Source organism: Pezoporus wallicus, unplaced genomic scaffold, assembly GCF_028554395.1.
Source record: "Pezoporus wallicus isolate ANWC-B61680 ecotype Strahan unplaced genomic scaffold, APGP_CSIRO_Pwel_v1 contig_4131, whole genome shotgun sequence".
Classification (NCBI taxonomy): Eukaryota; Metazoa; Chordata; class Aves; order Psittaciformes; family Psittacidae; genus Pezoporus; species Pezoporus wallicus.
Window position 1 is genome coordinate 3484348 of NW_026641950.1, and position 24190 is coordinate 3508537.

The window sequence follows — 24190 nt, forward strand, 5'->3', positions numbered from 1 at the left end:
ATTTGCAACAAAATATATTCAGCAATATTTCTGCATTCTATCTACATAGTGAGCAAGACAAGTAAAGTCTTACATCAGTGTATTAATTGTTTAACATGGTTCTCATTCTCAAGCATGTAGATTTTATTTTTTTTTTTCTCAAGTACCTCCAAACTACCTAAGACAGTGAGGAAAAAGAGAGCATCTGAGGAGGAGGGGGACATCAGTAAGCTGGTAAGATGAATAAGTTAAGTTCTTTAGATGGAAGCTGTACTCAAAACTCAGTAACATTAATGGCAAAACGTCTTGTGGCTTCAGGTGGCTTTGAAGGCACTTTCATTTGACTGAGAAGATGAGAGAAAGCTCTCTCACTCCAACAGATGAAACGCATCTCTAGGATGGGCTGCATTAAAAGGAGCGTGACCAGCAGGTCGAAGGAGGTGATCCTGCCCCTCTACTCTGCTCTTGTGAGACCTCACTTGGAGTATTGTGTGCAGTTCTGGTGTCCTTAACATAAAAAGGACATGGAACTGTTGGAACAAGTCCAGAGAAGGGCCATGAGGATGATCAGGGGACTGGAGCACCTCCTGTATGAAGACAGGCTGAGGAAGTTGGAGCTGTTCAGCCTGGAGAAGAGAAGGCTGCGTGGAGACCTCATAGCAGCCTTCCAGTATCTGAAGGGGGCCTATAGGGATGCTGGAGAGGGACTCTTCATTAGGGACTGTAGTGATAGGACAAGGGGTAATGGGTTAAAACTTAAACAGGGGAAGTTTAGGTTGGATATAAGAAGGAAATTCTTTCCTGTTAGGGTGGTGAGGCACTGGAATGGGTTGCCCAGGGAGGTTGTGAATGCTCCATCCCTGGCATTGTTCAAGGCCAGGTTGGACCAGGCCTTGGGTGATATGATTTAGCGTAGGGTGTCCCTGCCCATGGCAGGGGGTTGGAACGAGATGATCTTAAGGTCCTTTCCAACCCTAACGATTCTATGATTCTATGATTCAATTGGTACAAGACAATTTTTTTTTAAGTAATGTAATTAAAGCATTTAAAGAATAGATAACTGCAACAGAAAAATAAATCCAAATTACAAAACCTGCTATCAAGTAATCACAGAAATTCACTCTCCCCTCCAAAGTAAGTTTTTTCTAGAACAAGCCTCTACAAGCAGTTATTGCATTGATTACTATGAAGAAAAGCTCTATAGAGAACAGCATATAGTGTAAAAAAAATGTTACATATTGCTAAATTTAGTTTCAAGTTTTCTACAAAACTTTCAGGAAGCAAACTACCGCCTTGCAAGCCTGAGTTCAACAAAGGGACAGAATCAGACTAGGAGGAAAGTTTGCTCTGTCAAATTTAAAACAATGATAATGCTTTTGTAAAGTGTTTTGCTTTGCTTTGGATTTGGCTTTTAACTACCTCAGCATTTTCACATGTTGCCTGACTTCCTACCATAGATAAGTTATGGGAGCCTTCAGAGAAGGCTTTGAAAACATATACTTCCATGACTCAAGGCTTTGATGCAAGTTGTATATTCCATGGAACGAGCCCACCCCAGCCCTGTAACAGCTGCAAAACTAGAATACTGGTTTATTAAGCATCTGGTACATGCAGCAGTATAGAATATTGTTCATTACCTGAAATTAGAAAGCATGTGCATTCTTCACATCTTTATTTTTCCAGGAACAAGCGGAGAAAAGAAGACAGCTCCAGACACACCAGTTGTAAGGCCCAGAATGTGAAATTCAGGTTGTCCAAGCAGTGGGTATTGGAGACCATCCTGGAGCAAATCCAGAGTCAGAATCACTGAAGGTATGGGCCTGCCTTAGCACAGTCGCTGAAGATGGAGGCAATGACTACCAGAGGAGCTCTGTAAGGAGCACAAGGGCAGGAGGTGGGGGGCATTAGACAAATAATGCTTCTGGGAATTTAGATTTCTTTTCATATCTGATACCTAATCATCATGGTATCATGGTGGCTTTCCCTTTGGAGGAACCACCACCCTCACACCTTCACCTTCCTTACTTAGGCTTGACATGACTGGAATATAGTCATGGAAGGCTATGTCCTTTTCAGGAAAGACAGGCCAGCCAGGCAGGGTGGTGGGGTTGCTCTTTATGTGTGGGAGGAACTACAGTGCACCGAGTTCTGTCCAGGGACAGATGATGAGCGAGTTGAGAGTCTGTGGGTAAGAATTAAGGGGCAGGCTGGCAGGGGGGATACTGTTGTAGGTGTCTGTTACAGACCACCGGATCAGGGTGAGGAAGTTGACGAGGCCTTCTACAGGCAGCTGAGAGCGGCCTCACAGTCACAGGCCGTGGTCGTCGTGGGGGATTTTAACTTCCCTGATGTTTGCTGGAAGGACCACTCGGCAACCCAGCCACAGTCCAGGAGGTTCCTCCAGTGTATGAATGATAACTTCTCCTGCAAATGGTGGATGAGCCGACCAGGAGAGGAGCGCTGCTGGATCTCATCCTCACTAACAAGGAGGATCTGGTCGAAGCAGTAAGGGTTGAGGGCTGCCTTGGTTGCAGCGACCACGAGATGGTGGAGTTCAGGATCTTGTGTGGCAGGACTAGTAGAATACCAAGTAGAATTGCAACCCTGGACTTTAGCAGGGCAAACTTTGGCCTTTTCAAGCAATTGCTAGGGGAAATCCCATGGGCAGGGCTGCTTGAAGGTAAAGGGGCCCAAGATAGTTGGTTGACATTCAAGGACTGCTTTTTCCGTGCTCAAGATCGGAGCATCCCGACACGGAGGAAGTCAAGGAAGAGGGCCAAGAGACCTGCGTGGCTAAATAGGGAATTGCTGGGTATGCTCAAGTGGAAGAGGAGAGTTTACAGGTCATGGAAGGAGGGGCTGGCCACTTGGGAGGAATATAAGGCTGCTGCTAGAGGATGTAGGAAGGCAGCTAGGAGGACTAAGGCATCCTTAGAATTAAACCTGGCGAGAAGGGTCAAGGACAGCAAAAAGAGCTTTTTCAAATACATGGCAGACAAAACTAACACCAGAGGCAATGTAGGCCCACTGATGAATGGGATGGGTGCCCTGGTGACAGAAGATAAAGAGATGGCAGAGTTACTGAATGCCTTCTTTGTCTCTGTCTACTCTGCTGCGGGCAGTCCTGAAGAGCCCTGTACCCCTGAGACCTTAGATGAAGTCAGGTCGACGGAGCGGTTTGCCTTAGTCGATGAGGAATGGGTTAGAGACCAGTTGAGCAATCTGGACATCCATAAATCCATGGGTCCAGATGGGATGCACCCGCGGGTGCTGAGGGAACTGGCGGAAGTCATTGCTAGACCACTCTCCATCATCTTTACCAAGTCTTGGGAAACGGGAGAGGTGCCTGAGGACTGGAGGAAAGCAAATGTCACTCCAGTCTTCAAAAAGGGCAAGAAGGAGGACCCGGGTAACTACAGACCGGTCAGCCTCACCTCCATCCCTGGGAAAGTGATGGAACACCTTATCCTTGGTACCATCTTAAGGCATATCAAGGATAAGAAGGTTATGAGGGGCAGTCAACATGGCTTCACCAGGGGGAAATCATGTTTGACCAATCTCTTAGCCTTTTATGAGGAAATAACACGGTGGATGGATGATGGCAGAGCGGTGGATGTGGTCTACCTTGACTTCAGCAAAGCATTTGACACAGTCTCCCACAGCATCCTCGCGGCTAAATTGAGGAAGTGTGGACTGGATGATCAGGTAGTGAGGTGGACTGCGAACTGGCTGAAGGAGAGAAGCCAGAGAGTTGTAGTCTATGGGGCTGAGTCTAGTTGGAGGCCTGTAACTAGTGGAGTGCCTCAAGGGTCAGTACTGGGACCGGTATTATTTAATATATTCATCAATGATTTAGATGAGGGAATTGAGTGTACTATCAGCAAGTTTGCTGATGACACTAAGCTGGGAGGAGTGGCTGATACGCCAGAAGGCTGTGCTGCCATCCAGCGAGACCTGGACAGGCTGGAGAGTTGGGCAGGGAATAACTTGATGAAATATAACAAGGGAAAGTGTAGAGTCCTGCATCTGGGCAGGAACAACCCCAGGTTCCAGTATAGGTTGGGAAACGACCTGTTAGAGAGCAGTGTAGGGGAGAGGGACCTGGGGGTACTAGTGGACGACAGGATGACCATGAGCCAACACTGTGCCCTTGTGGCTAAGAAGGCCAATGGCATCCTGGGGTGTATTAGAAGGGCGGTGGTTAGTAGGTTGAGAGAGGTCCTCCTTCCCCTCTACTCTGCCCTGGTGAGAGTATTGTGTCCAGTTCTGGGACCCTCAGTTCAAGAAGGACAGGGAGCTGCTGGAGAGAGTCCAGCGCAGGGCAACAAAGATGATTAAGGGAGTGGAACATCTCCCTTATGAGGAAAGACTGAGGGAGCTGGGTCTCTATAGTTTGGAGAAGAGGAGACTGAGGGGTGACCTTATCAGTGTCTATAAATATATAAAGGGGGAGTGTCACGAGGACGGAGCCAGGCTCTACTCAGTGGCAAACAATGATAGGACAAGGGGTAATGGGTACAAACTGGAACACAAGAGGTTCCACTTAAACTTGAGAAGAAACTTCTTCTCAGTGAGGGTGACGGAACACTGGAACAGGCTGCCCAGGGAGGTTGTGGAGTCTCCTTCCCTGGAGACATTCAAAACCCGCCTGGATGCATTCCTGTGTAACATTATCTAGGTGTTCCTGCTCCGGCAGGGGGATTGGACTAGATGATCTTTCGAGGTCCCTTCCAATCTCTAACATACTGTGATACTGTGATACTGTGATTGGGGCCAGTGCTGTTTGACACTGTCATCAATGGGCTCACCGATGGTATGGCATATACCTTCACAGCACAGCTATGGATGCCACCAACATGTGGAGAGTGGTAGATACACCGGAGGATGGTGCACCATTGTGAGAGGCCACAACGAGCTGGAGAAATGGTTCCACAGTAACCTCACAGAGTTCCGCAACGGCAAATGCGAAGTCCTTTATGTGGAACAGCAGGGCAAGGTGGAATAACTAACTGTCTAGCTGACAGCTCTGGAGCCAAGGGCCTGGGGTCTGTAGTCATGAAGCTGGTCATGAATTGGCAGTTAGAGTAAAAACTAACCACATATTGGGCTCTGTTAAGAGTGTAAACAGCAGACCAAATCAGCAATCCAACCTACTTGGCACTCAAGGTACTTTTTCTAGTACTCTTTCAAGTTTACCACCATCCCAGCACAAGATATGTCTACAAACTGTAGAGAGCACAGCAAAGGGATGACAGGGCTGGAGCACATAGCACACAAGGTGAGGTTGAAGGATTTGAACTTACTCAGCCCAGAAAGGGGTTGCAGAAATAAAGCTAGATTCTTCTGAGAAGTGCAGAGCTGAAGCACAAGATGTGATGGTCACAAGACAAAATATAGGAAATGCAGCATGACCAGTGTTAAGGGAAAGAACATTCATCACCCTAAGCACTAGCACAGTTTGCCCCATTTCACAGAGGCTGTGAAATCCATCCTCATCCTAGGAGATTTTCAATGCTCAGCTGGAAAATGCCCTAAGCAATCTGATCTAACTTTGAAGTTAGCACGGCTTTCATGTCTCCTCTGACCTAAACTACTCTGGTTGCTGAATCAATTGCCACTAGATGAAGGCCTCAGGCATGAACATGTTCCTTCCAGACATGTTTACCTCAGACTGGTTGCCAGCTGATTGGTACAAGCTAAGGCCTGTAGGATCCTGTAGGCTTCCTGAAGGTGCTAGATATGATGAGCCACATTCTCACATATGGCTGTCTGCCTCTGAAAATTCTGGACAGGCTTCCTAGTCACACCAGGAGTATCTTCAACAAGTGGCATTGATCTTCTGGACTCAAACTTCCTCTTAGTGATGGGGAGCCTGGCTAGAATGGTATCAAACAGTCCAGTGGTCAGAGATCTGAACTGCTGATGGAAATGTGTCCTTTATGCACTGCCAGTTTTCAAACAACAGTTCTTGTAGACAGTTGACTATCTACATAGCAATGGCTCATGTTATGCAATGCTGGAAGTTAGGGGAAGCCAGATGCACTTAAGATGGCATAGACTTTTTAGCAGGAGGCACAAGAGGGGGAACAGCAGGCAGCAGTTACTGCTGCACTGAAGCTGGTAGCTGTTGACAGCTATGGCTGTGTCTACTGTTTTACCAGTGTCACGCTGGAGGCCTCTGTAAAAGCGAGAAGAGTTGCAAGGTAAGCAGTACTCCAAGCTGCACTACAGCTACTCAGCAGTGTGGATGAAGTCGGTATGCTCTGGCTTCTTTGGTCTTTTATGGATATCAGAGATAATGAAGACACACATTTATGTTTTTTTACATGTGAATACCATAACTGCATACTACTTACCCAATTATTACTATTGACTTCAAATGTGTGGTGGATGTATCAGCATTGGTGTCCTGGCTCCCTTGTTAGATACTGGGAATACACAGTACTTTTTTTCAGTCTGTGGATTTTCACTAAATTGTGGTAAGCAATTTCTATCTATGTGCCTTACTGGTTTGTCTTGTCCCTCTTTGTCTAGGAAATTCTAACCATGTTGAGTTCTGCAGTGAATCTTTTTCTGACTAAGAAAACTTGTTTCTTTTGTTATCACATTTTAATTACTGAGTTTCCCCTCTCATTTGCATATATGTTTAGAATTTCAAGGTATTCAGTGATGTCAGCATTTGTCTTTTTTCCTAAGTATTGCTTGCTTTCCAGATATAGCCCTTGTTTGGCTTTGCTATATAACAGACCCACCAAATGAAGATCTAACTGTCACTAAGAGCATTATTTCTGTTGAAATATGTTTTATATGTACATTTATGTTTCTTTTGATAATATAAAGGTTTTTTTTTTCATCAAAAGATCTTAGAGATTTTTAAATTAATCTGTATACACACTATAAGAAATGTGTAAATGCCTGATACAGTTGAAGAATATAAGTAGTTATGACTTTTGTCCGTATTATCTGTTGAAATAATTTCACAAATGAGACACTGAAATTATTTAGTAGGTACTGGGCCAGTAGTATAGATCCCATTTAATTTTTTGTTTGTCTTACAATTTACCTTCCAAGTTTAGATAATTTATGAGTACTCTTCCACCAAATTTCATAAGCTAGTCATTGTTTTCCTTCTAAATTTATACTGTAATCTCTAACATACTCCTCAAATTCCTACCACAATAACAATCACATTTTTTAACCATCCCTCAACAATGTTTACCCAAGCTGTAGAGCTGCATGTCTTATAGATGGACTGCAATTCCATTATATATGTACTGGCTCCTTGTTATGTTCAATGTATCAATTACAATTTTATAGTACTCCTGCTGTTGGGTAGCAGATTTTACATTTGTGGACCTGCTTCCTAAAGAAATTGTAATATTTTCTTTAGAAACTGAACAAATAAAACAACTCCCACCCAGAAAAAAAAACAACAATCTCTGTTTTCTAAGACCTGTTTTGAACAGTTGATAAAAAAATTGCAAGGTGACACAAGGGCTGGAAAACAGCAAATGTAAAAGGTCCAACGATTTATTCTTTGCCCTCCATAGCCACCATTCATTTATGTGATTAAAATGGAGATCCCAATAAGTCTTTGGAACATGTTTATTCATCTCAGATAGCATCTTTGTCCACAAGCATTCTCAATATATGTGTGAGTAGAAAGTTCTATTATATATGGTAATGGTAATAATACTATTTAGATAAACCCCGTCTGAAGAAGGAAGCTAAATTTAGTCAGGAGCTGGAATCCACTCTTCACCTCACAAATAAGTTCTCTAGCAATCCAGTGCCTCCTAGCTCATTTGGCATCAGATCACACCAGATTAATTCTCAAATTGCAAATCACTAATTCAATCTACTGAAGACCTTTTAATGTATTCTGGAAAGGCATCAAACCTATAGTGCAGCCTGACCTACATTAGTTTGTATGAGCTGATGAGATCACAGAACAATGAGAACTACTGTTCATTTCTGCAACCATTATAAAAAAAAATAAAAATAAAGCAATGAAGGGGTGAGTACAAGGACCATTATACAAAACAGAGCAATAAGGAATTGCTAATTACATTACATAATTAAATATTAACATGCATATTAGCATCTAAATAGCTAAAGGTTGCAAAGTAAAGTATTCAAATTGTTGGTAGAGCTGTTCATTGTGAGGCTGAAATTGCATGCTGCTTGCCAGCTGGAGGAAAGAGAAGAGGGAGATGCCAGTGATAATTACACCTGTGACAGCCAAACACTTTTTCTACCTACTGGTACTTTCTGCCACACTCTGTGGAATGAGCATATAAATGTCCTCACGCATCGACAAAAAGGGTTATGGTTCAAGGTATTGACTTGGAAACTCTTGGATTTTTTAGGCTTTCTTTAATTGAAACTACAAGGGGGTTTGGATATTTCTATTGCAAGTAATAATGTATGTCTCCACTGCAGAACTGGGTAAATTTGCTAATCCAAGCAGAATGAATATCTATATCTTTTCCATGTCTACACAGCTGTATGTTCACTCTATATTAACTTACAAGACGGGCTAAAACTTTGGGTGTGTGGAAGAATCACAAGCGTCTTTGTAGAAGTATTAAGCTGTACCATTCTGCATTTTTTTTTGTATAAGGAGAAATGTGTATACCAAGGACCTTTAATACCCTCGAAGCACATTATAGTTTATTGGAAGATTTCTATTTTGCCCACCTGCTAGAAATTGTGAACTGGAAAAGGGTAGAAAGTAGCACATTTATATGGAAAAGCTCTTCTTTTACCTGATAAGTTCAAGACTCAATGCCTAGCAGTCCTGTGGCCTAGGCCTTGTCTGACACAGAACAGGACAGTTGTTATTTCTAGATCTCTGACCTAAGACATTTGAATTTTTTTAGAACTAAAAAGCTCCCCTACATTATCCAGGTAGACATAAGAAAAGAGCTGATAGAAAATACAGCACCACAGAAATGTCTTTGTAACAAGCAGCAAGTGTTTTTTTTTCACCTGGGTTGCACTTTTGAAAGGTTCTGAAAATGTCCTAAATGTGTTTCTGCTGTGGCTGTCACCTTGCAATGTGTTGGGTAGAATTTTAAGAATCTTTTGGGTCGTATATTAATATCAGACCTCAAATTATAATCATAGTCCAGTTGCTTTTGGAAAACTTAACAGAACATAATGTATACGAAACATATTTGATTCCTACTCTGCCACTAGAGAATTTTGTATCTGTATGTCCCAATTTCTCATTCTTATCCAAATGTCATTACTTTTGTCATTAGATCATCCACTGTAATTTATATCTTCCCAAACCCCAGTTCCAGTCCACTTCTTAAAAGCACATTACCTCTTCTTGCAGCATGCATTCTGCACACATCTTTTATTGGATTTTACTGTAATCACTCATTTCCTAATGTTCCTTCAGCTCATATATTTTTTGCTCTGCTTGGCATGCTCCTTGGACCGTCTCCAAAACAGTCCCTGATCTTATTGTTCAGTAAGCCATATGAGGAAAAGCATCTGATCTTATCCCACAGCTTATCACCACCATTCTATTCCACATAAATTTTCTTAGTCATGCTAGAATTTTTATTTCACTTACTCTACAAATCTAATGGAAATTCTGTAGGCCTTATGAATGAATCCTTTTACAGCTCACTTTCGTGTCCAAGCAAATCTACAAGTATCACTTTTGTTGCTCTCAGGGATCAGTAATAGTTTTCTGTTAAAAACATAGTGACAAATCTTATTCTCTGTAGTTGCTGAACACTAAGAAAACCGCCTTATTTTTGTGTCTCCAAATCAGCTGGGAAATTGTCTTGCCCGTTGGTAACTTCACTCCTCAGTCCACACTGGACAGTGAAGGTTACACGTGTCCTTAGACTCTTTGCTTTTATTCTGTGGGGGTAGGGGCAGGCTGCTTTGAAGTCCGTAAAAAAAAAAAAAAAAAAAAAAAGCTAGATTTTGGAACCCAAGCAGTTCCTTCATCCCATGTTCTTGTGTTGCTTCATTTTGAAATGATACTCTGATTCCTTCCTTGTAACCCCTCTGAACTTCGCTGGTGGCAAGATTTTCTCTAGTGCTCCATGGGGCTCTTAACTCCATTATGACACATGACACTTTATCCTTTTCCTCATTCTGAAGGCAAAATTTCATATAAAGAACATAACGTCTTAATACGGTAATTTTGATGCATATAAGCTTCTCTTTCAACAGTGTTGTAATTATATTACATTCTCATGAAATAAATTACAATTACACTCAATTTCCTGATTTAGCTACTTCCCAGACCAATTGCATTACACTTCTCTTTAAATATATTGTATACATTTGCATTTCTGATACGTTGTTTTTCAAGCTTCTTGAATGTGATCTGAAACTAAATTGAACTCTATTCTGTACTTTATTAGGAAAATGTCTTCCATTTCCTTCCTTTGTCCATGCAATAATTTCTGTGAACATTTAGAACTTCTTTAAAACACTTCAAGATACATATACAATGTTTTAAAAATAATTCTCAGGTGGCAGTTTCTCTCCTGCTCTCTTTAGATAATATCCTCATGGGAGGTAGGAGTGATTTCAAACTCACGTCAGAAATCAGAATCAGGTAACTGTGACATAGTATGTATTTTTTTAATTTATTGAATGAAAATTTGAAGAGGATTTGAAGCACATATCCATACACTCTCCAGCTCTTGTCAGGAATGTACCGGTTCAAGGTGTGGGTTATTGTGGAATGGGGATTCATATTTGAAACAGGGATCAGTTAAGAGAGGACGCAAACAGAGCATACATGTGGTGACTGAGACTGAAAAACTCGTCAAGAATGGGGAGGGAAAAGGGCATGGATGAATTCTGAAAATCACCAGATCTTCAATTTGAGTGCAGAGGTGAATGGAGCTTTGTGATGGAGGAGGAGATCTGCAGTAGATCAGTTCTTTTATAGAGCTGGTGTTGGATAACTACAATTATTTTTTCACCCTAAGGGCCCTGAGTCAAAAGGCTAAAATTTGTTGAAGCAAGACTTTACCATTGGTGGAGACAGAAGAATAACTAATTCCTGAGGTACTATTTCATAATTTAACTGAAACAAAGTTGTACTAAAGCTATTTACTTTCTTTATAATTGAATGGAAATACTAGATTTGCCACCTTAAGCAGAAGAATCCTTACTACAAATGTTTCAGTGCAGATGAAAAGGGCAAACCAAAGCTGAAGTAATAAAAACTGAGATTCCTATCCTTGGAAAGCATGTTTGCATCTCATATCATAGATTCATAGAATAGTTTGGCTTGGAAGGGATCATCTGGTTTCAACCTCCCTGGTACAGGCAGGGACACCTTCCACTAGATCAGGTTGGTCAAAGCTCCATCCAGCCTGGCCTTGAACACTGCCAGTGATGGGGCATCCACAGCTTCTGTGGGCAACCTGTTCCAGTGTCTCACTGCCTGTAAAGAACTTCTTCCTTGTATCTAATCTAAATCTACCCTCTTTCAGTTCCAAGCCATTCCCCCTTGTTCTATCACTACATGTCCTTGTAAAAAGTTCCTATCATTCTTGCAGGGCCCCTTTAGGTGCTGAAAGGCTGCTATAAGGTCTCCCCTGAGCCTTCTCTTCTCCAGGCTGAACAACCTCCCAACTGTCTCAGCCTTTCCTTACAGGAGAGGTGCTCCAGCCCTCTGATTATTTTCATGGCCCTCCTCCGGACTCAAGCCAAGCAGTCCATGTCTTTCTTGTTTTGGGAGCCCCAGAACTGAACACAGGTAGGAGTAGTTAGGGTAGATCCTAGGATCAAGAATTTTTTCAGTGCCAGGAGTGCTTTAAATATGCCAAAGAAAGGAGCAGAAGGAAAAGTGAGGTAAGAGGCCTTTACAGTCTAGACAGAGAAAACAGTGCAAAGTAGGAAAAGAGAAATGATAATTTTACAATAGGAAAATGTATTGTCAGTCAACACCTGGATTGTTCTCTGTGATATACTTTGGAACCAAAGACCAAAATACAGTCCTCTGTTTCTTTTTCCCCCACACTCATACTGAATTTGCAGAGCATCCTTATTAATAAACAAGTATATAATGTGCTTATCTACTTTGATAGATAATGTACTCATCCATTCCAAATACCTCTCCATAGCAATCATAAATGATAAACAGGAAGTGAACAGGGGGAAAAGAAATGGGAAAATCATTTGAGTAAAAGTGCTACAGCATTCCTGAATGGGCTTGTGGATTAACTGTTTAGCAGAATCTTCACTGCCGACCTGATCTTTGATAACTATCTGAACTGATACTCCAAACCTTTCAAAATGTTCCCAATTCCAGTGTACTTTATCTAAAGCTCAGTAACAGCAACTGTGTACATGCTCACAATCTGCTCGTGATGATGCCGACGATGCTGTTATCTTCTTATATTTTCTCTGCTTTGAACAGACTGTTCATTCATGTATTATTTTTTTCCCAAGTGCAGCATGTTGATATGTTAAGAAACAGGCTGCACCAACAAATCTGGCAGATCAATGTATTTCTGTTTTCTGAAATACAGCTTTCCTAAATTCTTTCCAAAGCTTCAGGCTTTCTGTTCTTTTTATTCTTTATCCTTATTGTGGACCCAATACTGATTCCACTAAATTTAAAGGCACCTTGCAATTGTGATTCTAAACCTCTTTGAACTTTTTCCTCTCTTCTTAGGTACAAGTAGACAAATGTATTGTTTACCTTCTCATTTCGAAAATCATAGCATTGTATAGTGAGTGTGACAGATACAATTTTCTAATGAACTAGCATACTGGTCCACAATCCCTTCCACATTCTCCAGAGAAATAATGTTGCATGCAGTATGATTCTAATACTTTGCTCACTCACACTATTTATGTTAGTTATATAGATACTCAGTTTCCTCCCTTAATGGTTTTCCATTCACTTATTCTTTGTGTTCCCTTCATGCTTTTTCAGCTTCCACGTCTTCATTTAGACATTACCAGAAAGTCTGGATGTAAATTCACAATTGTGAGTATCCCCATTTATTTTTTAAAATCCCTTCTTTACAGCATTTGCCAGAAAGCCTTAAAAAAACAAATTGGGGGGGGGGGGGGGGGAGAAAAAGTTATGCTTACCTTTGATAATGTACTGAAGTCCATAACTAAGAGTCTTTTAAGTCATGTATTAATGCTTACCTAACAATTAGAATATAGTTCTTGCTGTAAAAAAAGCTACTATGCTGAATTTCTATATTGCATTATGAAAAATATACTGTAACCGCACACTGGTCAATGGCACAAATATTTCCCACAAACAGCCAAGAGCAAAATAGTCAAGACTCAGACCAAAAATCCAAACAGAACAGAACTGTGTTCCAATTCATGTGAACACACTACACTAGTAAGATTTAAAGCAGGTCTGCCAATGATTAGAATTTTGACTTGTAGAACACTTACAATTAACAGTTAATTGCAGTGTTGTTTATAAGCACTGAATTAGTATCTCTATAATACATGTGGCCTATATTTGATGCTTTATTCTTTTGAGGGGAAGTCAGTAAGTGCCAACCCACATATTATTTTTTATATGTAGAGTTCTGAATTTAAATTTCCTGATAAGAATATGACTGAACCTAAAATACTTCTCTACAATAGACAAAACATTCCTCTATTTGCATGAAAAAAGTTTCCAAAAAAATAACCATCTACATCTTTTCCTGAAAAACCTCAGGCACTTAGGTAACTCAGTCTCCAAATGAGCCTTTCAATTTTGCTGCAGAAGATAATCCTTTATTCCAATTTTTTTTAGGACAATGAAGCTTATGAAATGTAAATTGCTTTATCAAGTGCTCGAAAATTAATCCTAGATTAAAAATACATTTTAAAATGTTATTAGGGATGTCATGTTACTAATAACAAATGGAGCTTTTCCGTGCATTTTGGGACAGGAGACAAATTTAATTACCTTTTTGCTAATTGTCTCTTTTGTGCTCTTATTGTAATGCATATTATTTTAAATGCTTTAAGTTCATAACTGCTAGTGGGAGGCAGCTGTATGGCTAAGATTTGGTGTATTGAGTGGAAAATGCAACTCATTATCAAGACAGCAGCCTATGAAGACCTGTGCACATGCTGCTTTAGGAAAGTCAGTTGAAATCTCATAAATGCAGATAGATGCAGAAATATTAAACTCCAGTTACTTTAATAGCAGAAATATCAATCTCTTTCCAATTAAGTAAATCAGCCATGATGAAGTAACCATGTGTCCAGCATTTTCCATGTGAAACAAACCCAAGGGGATAAATCCCAAGCCAAGAATTTTTCCCCTTTAGGAAGAATCAGATGCATGTGTGATGGCTGAAATGCTGCCAAAGGCAAGCATTCAATGGCAAATTCAGTCCAAGGTCCTTGTCCTTCTCTTCAAGGACTGTAATGGGCATTGGCATTAATATTTCAAGGACTTCCTCTAATTTCACATCCCTCCAAGTAAAAGCAGTAATCACCTAAGGAAGTATTATTACCAAATAGTTGCTAAGCTTCCTACTACAGGAAATTAAATGGAATCATTGCTAGCCTCCTTCTCACTAAAAAGCAACACATGCCTCTTTGCCTGGGTTTTTGTTTGAACACAGCAATCTTCAGGTTAGTAAATTTTCCATTTTTAAGCTCTTGTCCCTAGGTACTGTCTTCAAATCCAGCTCCACTAGGCCTGGAAAAGAAGATACAGTGGTTTTGCCAACTCACGTATTTTTTACCATTACTCCTTTTATGTTTAGTGTTTAATTTTTTTCCACCTCTAGTTCCTGCAATCAAATTGCTGCAAAAGAATCTTTGCTTTCACTGTAGAAAAAGAGTTACTAGATATCTCGAGTTTGTGTCAGGGCAGGAGAGGGTCCCAGAAGCTTTGAAACTGTAAAATTCAAAAGTTTAAAATCTATTTTAAGGTCTCTCTTGATGATTTTTGTTCAGAACCATATTTATTATTTTTTCCTTTTTAAATGTTGGAAGTTGGCATTACTGGCATGCTTATTGAGCATAATCCTGGTCATTCTTAGGTATGTTCTGGTAATAAAAAGCAACCTGGAAAACAGCTTCCTGGGCATTTGGGGGATTCCTGATGAGTAAGGAGAATGCTTGACTAATGTTAACTTGTGTTATTAGGAGCAGAGGAGTCCAAGCTGTATACACAAAAGCTATCGATCATCTGAAAACCAGTCATCCTAAACTTCCTCTGTCTAGATTATCTTCTGCACTGGTTCACTCTTTAGCAGCTTCAGCAATATTACCTGACCTTAACAGCTTCATGGTGGCAGTCTTTAGGCAGCTAAGGCTTAACAGCCTTCCTAGCCTAGAGTTAGCTGTAACGCTTCTCTGCTGGCTGCTTCCCCACCCTGAAAAAGTGATACACTTTAAATGTGTTTGTCTTTAACGACCTGAAAACCTAACTTACATGTAAGTTTTCAGCTAAAAAGCATGCTGAAATGCTTGGTGGTTCAGAGCATACATGACTATACCACTGCAAGTAATCAGGATACAGTTAGCAGTACAAACATTTATAATAATTATGTGGTGGATATACAAACATATTCCAGGTTTATAGACCCTTAAGTAAACCTTGCTGTCCAAATGCAATACGCACGTATTACAATTACGCACGGACTACAGCATGAACCAGTGCTGGCAGCTGAGTCAGGTACAGCACTTGTTTATGGCCATGTCCAAGATCTTCCTGCAAAGCAGTTTTACAACCTGTTAGCAGAGTGTGACTCTTTGTTCCCCTCTAGTGGCTGGTCTGCATATTAGAGTTACTAGTCACGGCCTGGAAGAACTAGACCAGACTCGGAACAAGTAGCACATGCCAAAAAGTCTTGGTTCAGTCCCTGCTGCCATCCATGCCGCCAGAATACCAACAGTGAATAGACAAATACTCTGTGGTCTGGCAGTGTTACAGAGGGAGGGGAAATGGACAGTTTTTGAAGGCCTGCATTACTATGCTCTTAGCCACCACCAGATAATTCAATTAGTATTTGTATCTCTCAGAAAAGAAAAATAATGTACCTCTCAGAAAAGAAAAATAATGTAACTGTCAGTTGGTGTTGTAAGTCTTTAATTATTTGAGTACTTTGGTGTTATTGTAGCTGCATATGAATCTCACCCATCCATCTTCAGGAGGATACTAAAAGCTCTGCTTACCAGGTTGCATCGTAGTCTTAGCTGGCTTCCTAATAATGCTTATCTGCAGTTTTCTGTACTGCACTTAAACAGTGAAATCTCAAAGCAGATTTATCCTTTAAATTTATTTAATATATACAGTCAGATCCTGCTCTATTATTATTGGGCTCATAAGTACTGCTCCTTTTACTTTTGCATTGTATGTGTAGCCAAACAGAAAACAACTATAAATGTGCTAAAAATGGATATAAGCTGCAATAAAGTCTTGAAAGAGTAGTGGTTTCTATTAATGGTTGGATTGGTAATATGGTATTAGAGAATTTTTCAAGTTTGGATGGATTTTCCTCTGAATAGGATGAGAAGAGCATTCCTGAATCAACTATTGGAAGCAGGAAAGCAAACATGATGAATGAAAACAAATTACACAATACATCTGAGAATAAGAGTCCAGGAGGTAGTCACTCATCCTCCTTAAGCACAGTGTGGGTTTATGAATCTTGGATTTTCCAGTGATTTGTTCTTGTCCCTATTGAGAGCCTGAGGATAATGCAAGCTTTTAAGCTCCCCAGGGCTCATGCCCTGCAAGGAATAGGGAATGTTTTACCACAGAGGCTGAGTGTTTGTGGCCAAGATCACAATGTATAAAGGAAAAGATATGCACAATGTGGGCTGAATTCTCTAGAATGATAATGCAAAAGAAACCTTGCTCTTTCCAAGTCTGAGTCTAGCCCAGATTTTGAAGTTGTATGGTTCTTACTTCGGTGCAAACAGGAAACCGTAGAAAGGGTATTCAAGGCTGTCTAAACTTAAGCTGATGTTTGGGGAGATAATACCCTTTACTGAGTAGGTTTTAAAAACCCCACCAAACAAAATTAAGTATACCAAATCATTAGCATGAGCCCTTTGGTGATGTTATTGCCAGTTCTGTCTGGTAACTTCATATGGGCTAAAAATGTAAATTGGGTATTTCAGTACAATGTATTAAGATGCTTCAGTTTCTTTTGAGAAGACACTATCTGAGCAGATCCATTTTAGGGGAATGCTAAATAAAAAGCTAAATGGCAGCTTTCTAGGTCAGGAGCTGTCAGACTTCCATAATTTTAAACAGTTTTAAGCACTGCAATATTAATTGAGTGTGTGTGTGCATATGTACATGTGTGTGTGCTGTTTTAGAAAATTTTACAACAGGGATTTAAAGCCTATGATTTAGCAGTAAAAAATAATTCCTCATGTATAAAGTGCACAAACTCAGGGTTTTTATTTTCTTAAAGGTAACTTCAGTTGCATTTTTTTTTAAGTACAAGCATACTTTTAAGAACTGCATTTAGCTGTTGACTAATGGCTCTTTTAGTTCTTCATGAACTAGGTAATGACTTTGCATAGAATATCAAACTCAATAGAAACAACCACAGTAATGGAAGAATTCTTTGTCTTAAAGTTATATTAAAGGAAACTGACAAAATTGAAAGCTCTATAAAGAAAATATCACCAGGTTTTGATGAATACTACCTCTTTTAATGTGCCTGCTAGGTGTTCTTTTTTCCCTATTTTTTTCCTAATTGTTTTGTGGAAGGTTCATGAAGGAATTTCTGATTATTTTTGACAGCTGAAACATAAAGCACATAATGGGAGCTATAAAGCCATGTAAAGGTCTGTAATAAATTCATATATTGCCACTACAGATTTCTCTTAGATCTTAATGTCTCTTTTGCACTCCAGATGCCATCTCAGAAAATAAACTTCCTACAGAGCATATGGATCAAATTTTAGCCAGCAGGGAGAAGAACTGTTGACTTGGCACTGTGTATTTGTGACCCACAGAGTACCTTCACAGACAGCCAAGTCATCAGTTTCAGTTTCTGCTAGGCAGTGGTAGCTCTGACTTCTGAAGAACACCTTCTTTGCATGTGAAGTCTGGATAACTTAACTCTAGGAATGATGAATGGGTACTGCAAGTGCCCGTAACTTTGAAAATTCAGAGCTCAGCACTGGAACTGCAGCAATCTTATTCTTGAAAAATGGATGAAGGGACTGAAATTGTGTAGAACACTACAGAATCACTTAATGGGCCCCTACTCTGGTGAAGTCCTTGAACTAAGACAGTCAAACCAGAAGCAGCATACCAAAACATACACAATCCGCTTGGTGAGAAGAGTGAAGGATGGGGAAACCACCAACACACAATGGTAAGAAGCATGGAGCTCAGATATCACAGGTGTGAACACAGAATAAGAACTGAGTAGAGTGTGGTCACAACCATCTTAAAATTAGCTCTGTTCTTTCATCCATCTCCCTGTTGTTTTAGAATCCTAAAGTTTTTACTTTATGAGCTCCATATAATTCAAAATCAGGACACCTGTCATTTTTGATGCCTCTGTGCAAATTCTTGCAGTCCTATCTGATCTTGAGGTTCAGTCCTGAGTGTTATGTAGATGTGCATGCTGTATACTGCTCTTTAAAGAAAAATATCTACCAAATGAAATGTGGATCATAGCAAAGCACGATACAGAGAATGTATTTTATTACCTGGGTTGTAAAGTAATTTAGTATTGAGTTGCTCATACAAAAAAGTTTGCTAAGAGTAATATAAATTTATGCAGGGCCAAATCAGTAATTTTAATCTAAGAGATTTTTTTTTTTTTTTTAAATCTCTGATCCTTCAGTATTGAAATGAAAGTTAATTTTAAAAGACCTGTATTAATACCAATTTAAAAAAACAACTTAATTATAAATTTGATTTTTTTTCCCCTAAATAACAGAGCACAGAAAGGACATCCCCAGCTCTCTGTCCTAATTTGCAAATCACAGGTATTTATTGATAGCTCATCTTAGTGTGGCTTGTCTTAAATCTATCACGAGTTTTTGTGCTGATAAAAGAACATGCTAACAAGGAAATTCCTTTTCCTATTCTATCATGTCACTGAGCCTAATGCTTTATACAGGAGACACCTGCACTCTCATACTTCAGCACTCAGCTTTCTGTCAGGGAGCTGCTGGAGACCTTCAACTAGGAAACAGTAACATGAAGCTCTTGGTAAGGAACTGTGTTCATGTCTCCCTAAAGTTCCTAATTCGTATCAAAGGAAAACCTGTCAGTTAAGTGTTATGGGAGCTGTGGGATTAGAAGATGTGTCTGTTTTGAAAGCTAATTCTGCATTTGACCTTGGAAGATTTCCCAGCCACAGTAGTATTGCTAGTGTGTCTTCCAAGCCAACTGGAAAGTCTAGGTTGTATGTCTGGGTGAGAATTAAGAGAGGGAAAAGAAGGCCTGGGAAACAGGAAGGAAAAATGACAACAGATACCAGAAAGAGATACTCAAAAGCCATCTGGAGGTAGGGCTGGGGCAACCAGCTCTAGGTGACCCTTCTATAGCACAGGGCAAGACAAGTCCTTTCCAACCTCAGTCACCCTGTGATTGCAGGGAGGATGGGAGAGGGAGAGAGAGAGAAAAAAAGAAAGAAAGAAAAACAAACCACAACCAACCCCCAAAGTTCTGAGGTTTTAACTGTGAGATCTTGGGATCTAGCTAACTGCACAATATGCAACCATATACAGTTACTGTTATCTTTAAAACCTCCTTTAATAAGTTCTCTTTTTTATTTGTATTGCTGATAGTCTTGTTTGTTTTCTTCAGTCCTCTTACTGGTCAAATAGAGCAGTAACAGTTTGCAGGTCTTGGAGCGGTCAGGTCTGGAAGTACTGCTGCTTCGAGAAGTCAGGCTATGTAGGGCTATACAAATGTATGTTCTCATTTTTGGATCATGGGAGGGAGGGACGTATCATTTTGCAAAGTGGGAAACTTCTATCTGTTGGAGCAGTCTGGGTTCTGGTGCGATTTGTGAAATTTTACAGACATACTCATCTGATAGGAATCATCAGAGCCACTATAGAGAACCTGCATCACTGGCAATTACCCCTACAATTGTATGATCCTCCTTAGGCTGATTAAACTAGCTTAGCACCATACTATTTAAGTGGCACCAGGCACAGCAGCTGTACTTTGCTGGAGACGATATGCTGAAACTCTGAGCTGATATGAATTTTAGAAGACTACCTAAAAATCAAAATTTAAAAAGGCCATTTTTTAGTGGCTACTATGGAAAATAAACACTGCATCACTGAGATTATTGGTTATTATTACTATTGCTTATGTTACAGGGTGCACTGCAAGCTCTCTTTTATAATACTCTTACACCTGACATCTTTCTAGGTAGAAGTGTGAGTTTTAGGTCAGTAGAGAGGACTCTGAAGTCAAACAACAGTCGGCGGCTGTGGGAGCATAACTCACGATCTTTTGACTCCTGCCAAAATTAAGTTTCCAAATCAGGAAAGGCTTGTACTCCTGCATTTGCAGCATACTGCTTGACTGGGAGCAGGCAGGCTGATTCAGTGGACATGCTGAATGTTCCCAATATTCTTCAAAGATGTTTTGTGCTTTTAAAAAATTCCTATTAAAAATAAAATGTCTTTTTCATTGTGGGCTTTTTGTGGGGATTTTTTGTGTGTGTGTTGTGGTTGTTTTTTTTTTCCTTTTTTTTTTTTTTTAAAAAAAAAACCAGGTAAATGCCAATACAGCAGAATCAGTTACTGCAGAAGAACGGAAGTGTCAAACCCCAACAAGCATGTTTTTGTTTGTTCTTCTCTAAAGAGAGAGAGAGATAAAAGCTGGTTATGACTCTGCCTCCTGAAAAGGTAGGGACCTAATTACTTGAAGTGCAGAAAGAATAAATACTGCTTCTTTGATGTAGCTATTAACTCGCTGCTCCCTGAAACCAGATGGAAATTTCTCATTTACTCCACCGCGTTTTTGGACAACAGCCCTTGGCTACTTGAGGGAACTCAACACAACCCGAGACCACAGTACAGCTACACATACCTACTGGAGTTGTTGTATTAAGATGCTCAGTGTCTCTAACTGGGAATTTCATTTAAGAAGAAACGGAGCGTTTCAAGATTTAAAAAGCATTTAAACAGGGAGGGAAAGCGCTGGCTGCAGTCCTGGCACCCCCATTCCCTGCTCGCTGAGCGACTCCTTTCACTCCTCCCTGACCCGCCGCCTGCTGAAGTTTTCGAGTCCTCCCTACCCCGCGGAGCCCACCCGGGGGACTCCCAGCACCGGGAAGCAGAGCCAGGTGTGGGCCCTGGAAAACGGCGGCGCGTAGGCAGCGCCCGCGGAAAGCGGGTACTTGGCCGCGCCAGGGGAGCAGCCCGTCTACGGAACGAAGAAGCCACAGCAGCCTCCGCCTCCCGCCCGCTCTCCTCCCCCTTCGATCGCTCCCGCCTTTTGTGCGCCGGAGCCCGGGCGCCAACGGACGCAGGGCTGACAGAAGCCCCCAGCCGCTGGCTTCGGGAGCGGTGTTGTGGTGAGAGCGGCAGCTCGATCCGCGGCTGTTCCCGTAACCAAGGCGCTGCCTAGCGCACACGGACAGACACAGACAGACACAGGGCGCGGAGTGGCGCGGGCTCCGCGCTGCCTTTGCAGCTTTTCTCCTCCCTGCACCATGCTCCGCTCCTGGCAGCGTCCGCCTGCTGCTCCCTGAGGGGGAGATATCCCGCCGCCGCCCCGCGCCCAGTTAAGCGGGCGACTGACACCCGGCTACCCGTTCCCACCCCCCCGTTACCTGAGTTAGCTCCGTCCCGGAGACTTCGGGCTGCCGCCCCTCCGCAGCGCCTCCCCCAGCTCCCGCTGTGGCAGCCTTTGGGCGGCGGAGAGTGAACCGCGAGCAGCCAGAGGGAGTGCAGCCGCCGCCGGGGGAGAGGAGCTCCAGCCCCCGCCTCCGGAGCTTCTCATGGCGTCTCACCAGCAGACCAGGATCCAAGCCTACCTGGAAAAGAATAAGATCGGTCCCCTCTTCGAGGTAAGCTGCACACTTGCCGGCCGGCTTCTCCGCGGCGGGCAGCGGTAGGGGTGCCCCCGCGATGGCCGCGGCTCCCCGCGCAGCACAGGTGAGCGCAGGGGCGACGACGAGTTCGAGGCGCAGCTTCGGCGCCTGCCCGGCCGGGGAGGGGGCGACGGGGCACCTTCTGCCTTGCCCTGCCTTGTCCTGCCCCTCCATGCGTGTGCCCTCGTGTCCCTTCTCCATGCCCCTGTGGGTGTCGGAGCTCCGGGACCCCTCCGGAGCTCCGGCGAGAGAGCGGGACCCCTTGCCCCGCCACGGACGCACCGCCCTCCGGTTCACACGCACCCGCGCGGGTCGTGAAACAGGTGCCCCATCGCCCTCCCACCAGCGGCCCCAGGCTCCGGAGGCGCCCTCTCACTTCGCCTCGGCGGCCGCGGCGCCCCGCGGCGTGGGACCGCGGCCCGGTCCCGACTGACCGTTCGTGTGCTGCTTGGGGAGGTGGCGCTCCCAAGGCTTCGCTGTCTCCAGGGCGGCAGCGCTGAGCCGCGAGCGGGAGCAGAGGCGCTGTCCCTCCGAGACCGGCTGAGCGAGGAGAGAGGTGGATGCCTCCCCACCGGGAAAGCCGGGCACGCGGAGGGAAAGCTGTCCTGCGCACAGCCCGGCCCGATGGTGTTTTCTGAGATTTTCATCTGCAGTCAGACACTTGGGAGACGTATTTTTTCGATACAGTTTCCGTGGTCTCACAAAGATGCACTTGCTCAATTTGTAGATGCACAGATGTGCATATTTTACTATTTCTGTGCATAAGCTATGAATACTAAAGCAATCGTGATTGTTACCATTTTATCATCCTGTTTCTCATACAGTTTTTACATCTAAATGCACATATATTATACTCTGGCATTATTATCCCAAGACACAAGTCTGCCTTTTTCAGTATTTAACTTGTTCTCAATCAAGCTTACTATGTACAAAATCTCTTTTATTCTGGTGTGATGGATTCCATGTCTTCAGTGCATGTTTTGGGTAGCCAACCCTCATAGGAAGGGTTCAAATTTTCTTAGGGATCTGCTCGCCAAGGGCCAGTTTTTGTATTTAGCGTGGGCTGAGGCTGTTGTGACAGGTTATGTTGGCTCAGTGTCAGAGGTGTTAGATATTTTCATTTTACAATGAATAAAAGCCCATTTGGTGGAACGGTAACTGGGTACGAGGGAACAGCAGATGATTTTTCTGGTTCTAGAATTCATAGAAACTGAAACATTTGTGCAGTTCAATTTCTGAATAAAAGGCTGTTCAATCAACACAGTTGCTAGGGCTGTATACGTAACTGACTCCCTTGTATTTCAATGGGAATTAAGTGCCTTGGGGTTGTTGAGGAGTTAGGTGCCTGACAGCTGTCATTTTCTTCTAGATTTTCTTAACCCGTTGTTTTACACATTAAAATTCAAACAAGCTACTTGACATCACTGTTCTGAGTCACTGTCTTTTAACCAAGTTTCTCAGTAGTGTAAGAGCTCTATGTTTAAATAGTAGGATGCTTTAGTTATTAATAGTGGAGGAAAGAAAAGTTGTATTTGTTACAAGGTTTCATGTATCACTATATATTTCACTTACCACTGTAATGTAGGAATTTAATTGATAGAAAGAATCCATGGAAGACTCTCCACATAACTGTGCAGGTTGTCCACAGGTTGTTAGTGCACTCCAGTGCACTAAGTGTGACCAGGAAGAAAATTCTTTGGTCAAATCAACTTAGACCTGAATACTAGAGAATGGATTTAAGAGATAAGGCCGTAGCATTCATGTAGCTGTTTAAAGTTATTTTAATCATTAACACTGGAAAGAAGAGGATAGTAGATCTTATCACCTCCACTTCCTGATTAGTCATTTAAAATATATATTTTATTTTGGTGTTGTTTTTTTTTTGTTCTCAACACTTTTTTGAAGATGTACAACCTTTGCCTGATCTTGCAGCCATCATTAATGGCAAGACACGTATTTGAAGTTGACAGAAATTGATTGAAAACTAAGCATAGGGTGAAGCTTATGCTCTATACTAGTATTCCTATTATATATGTATTGTGGTGTATCAAGAATACCATGTGGTGTTCAGAGTCAGACTGTATTGTGTTTGCGTGGCAAGGTTCTTGTAGTAGGGGGGGCTACAGGGGTGGCTTCTGTGAGAAGCTGCTGGAAGCTTCCCCAGTGTCCAGTGGAGCCAATGTCAGCTGGCTCCAAGACGG

The 24190-nt window shown here is 42.0% G+C and overlaps 1 protein-coding gene and 1 long non-coding RNA gene across 8 annotated transcripts in view; one reads left to right on the forward strand and one right to left on the reverse strand.

Moving 5' to 3' along the window:
* Nucleotides 1-1383: 1383 nt before the first annotated feature.
* Nucleotides 1384-22448, reverse strand: LOC130608291 (uncharacterized). Its single transcript, XR_008974502.1, has 3 exons — nt 22293-22448; nt 21729-21932; nt 1384-1849 (listed from the first exon to the last, which is right to left on the reverse strand). It is a non-coding gene; the product is annotated as an uncharacterized LOC130608291 (long non-coding RNA).
* The window catches only part of CUNH8orf34 (chromosome unknown C8orf34 homolog), a 161451-nt gene continuing 159121 nt past the window's right edge, over nt 21861-24190 (forward strand). For all 7 annotated transcript variants that reach the window (XM_057426125.1, XM_057426127.1, XM_057426120.1 and 4 more), the window contains exon 1: nt 21861-21965. In XM_057426125.1, the coding sequence (XP_057282108.1) occupies nt 21897-21965 (69 nt within the window). In that variant the 5' untranslated portion in view covers nt 21861-21896. The remainder of the gene's footprint in view (nt 21966-24190) is intronic.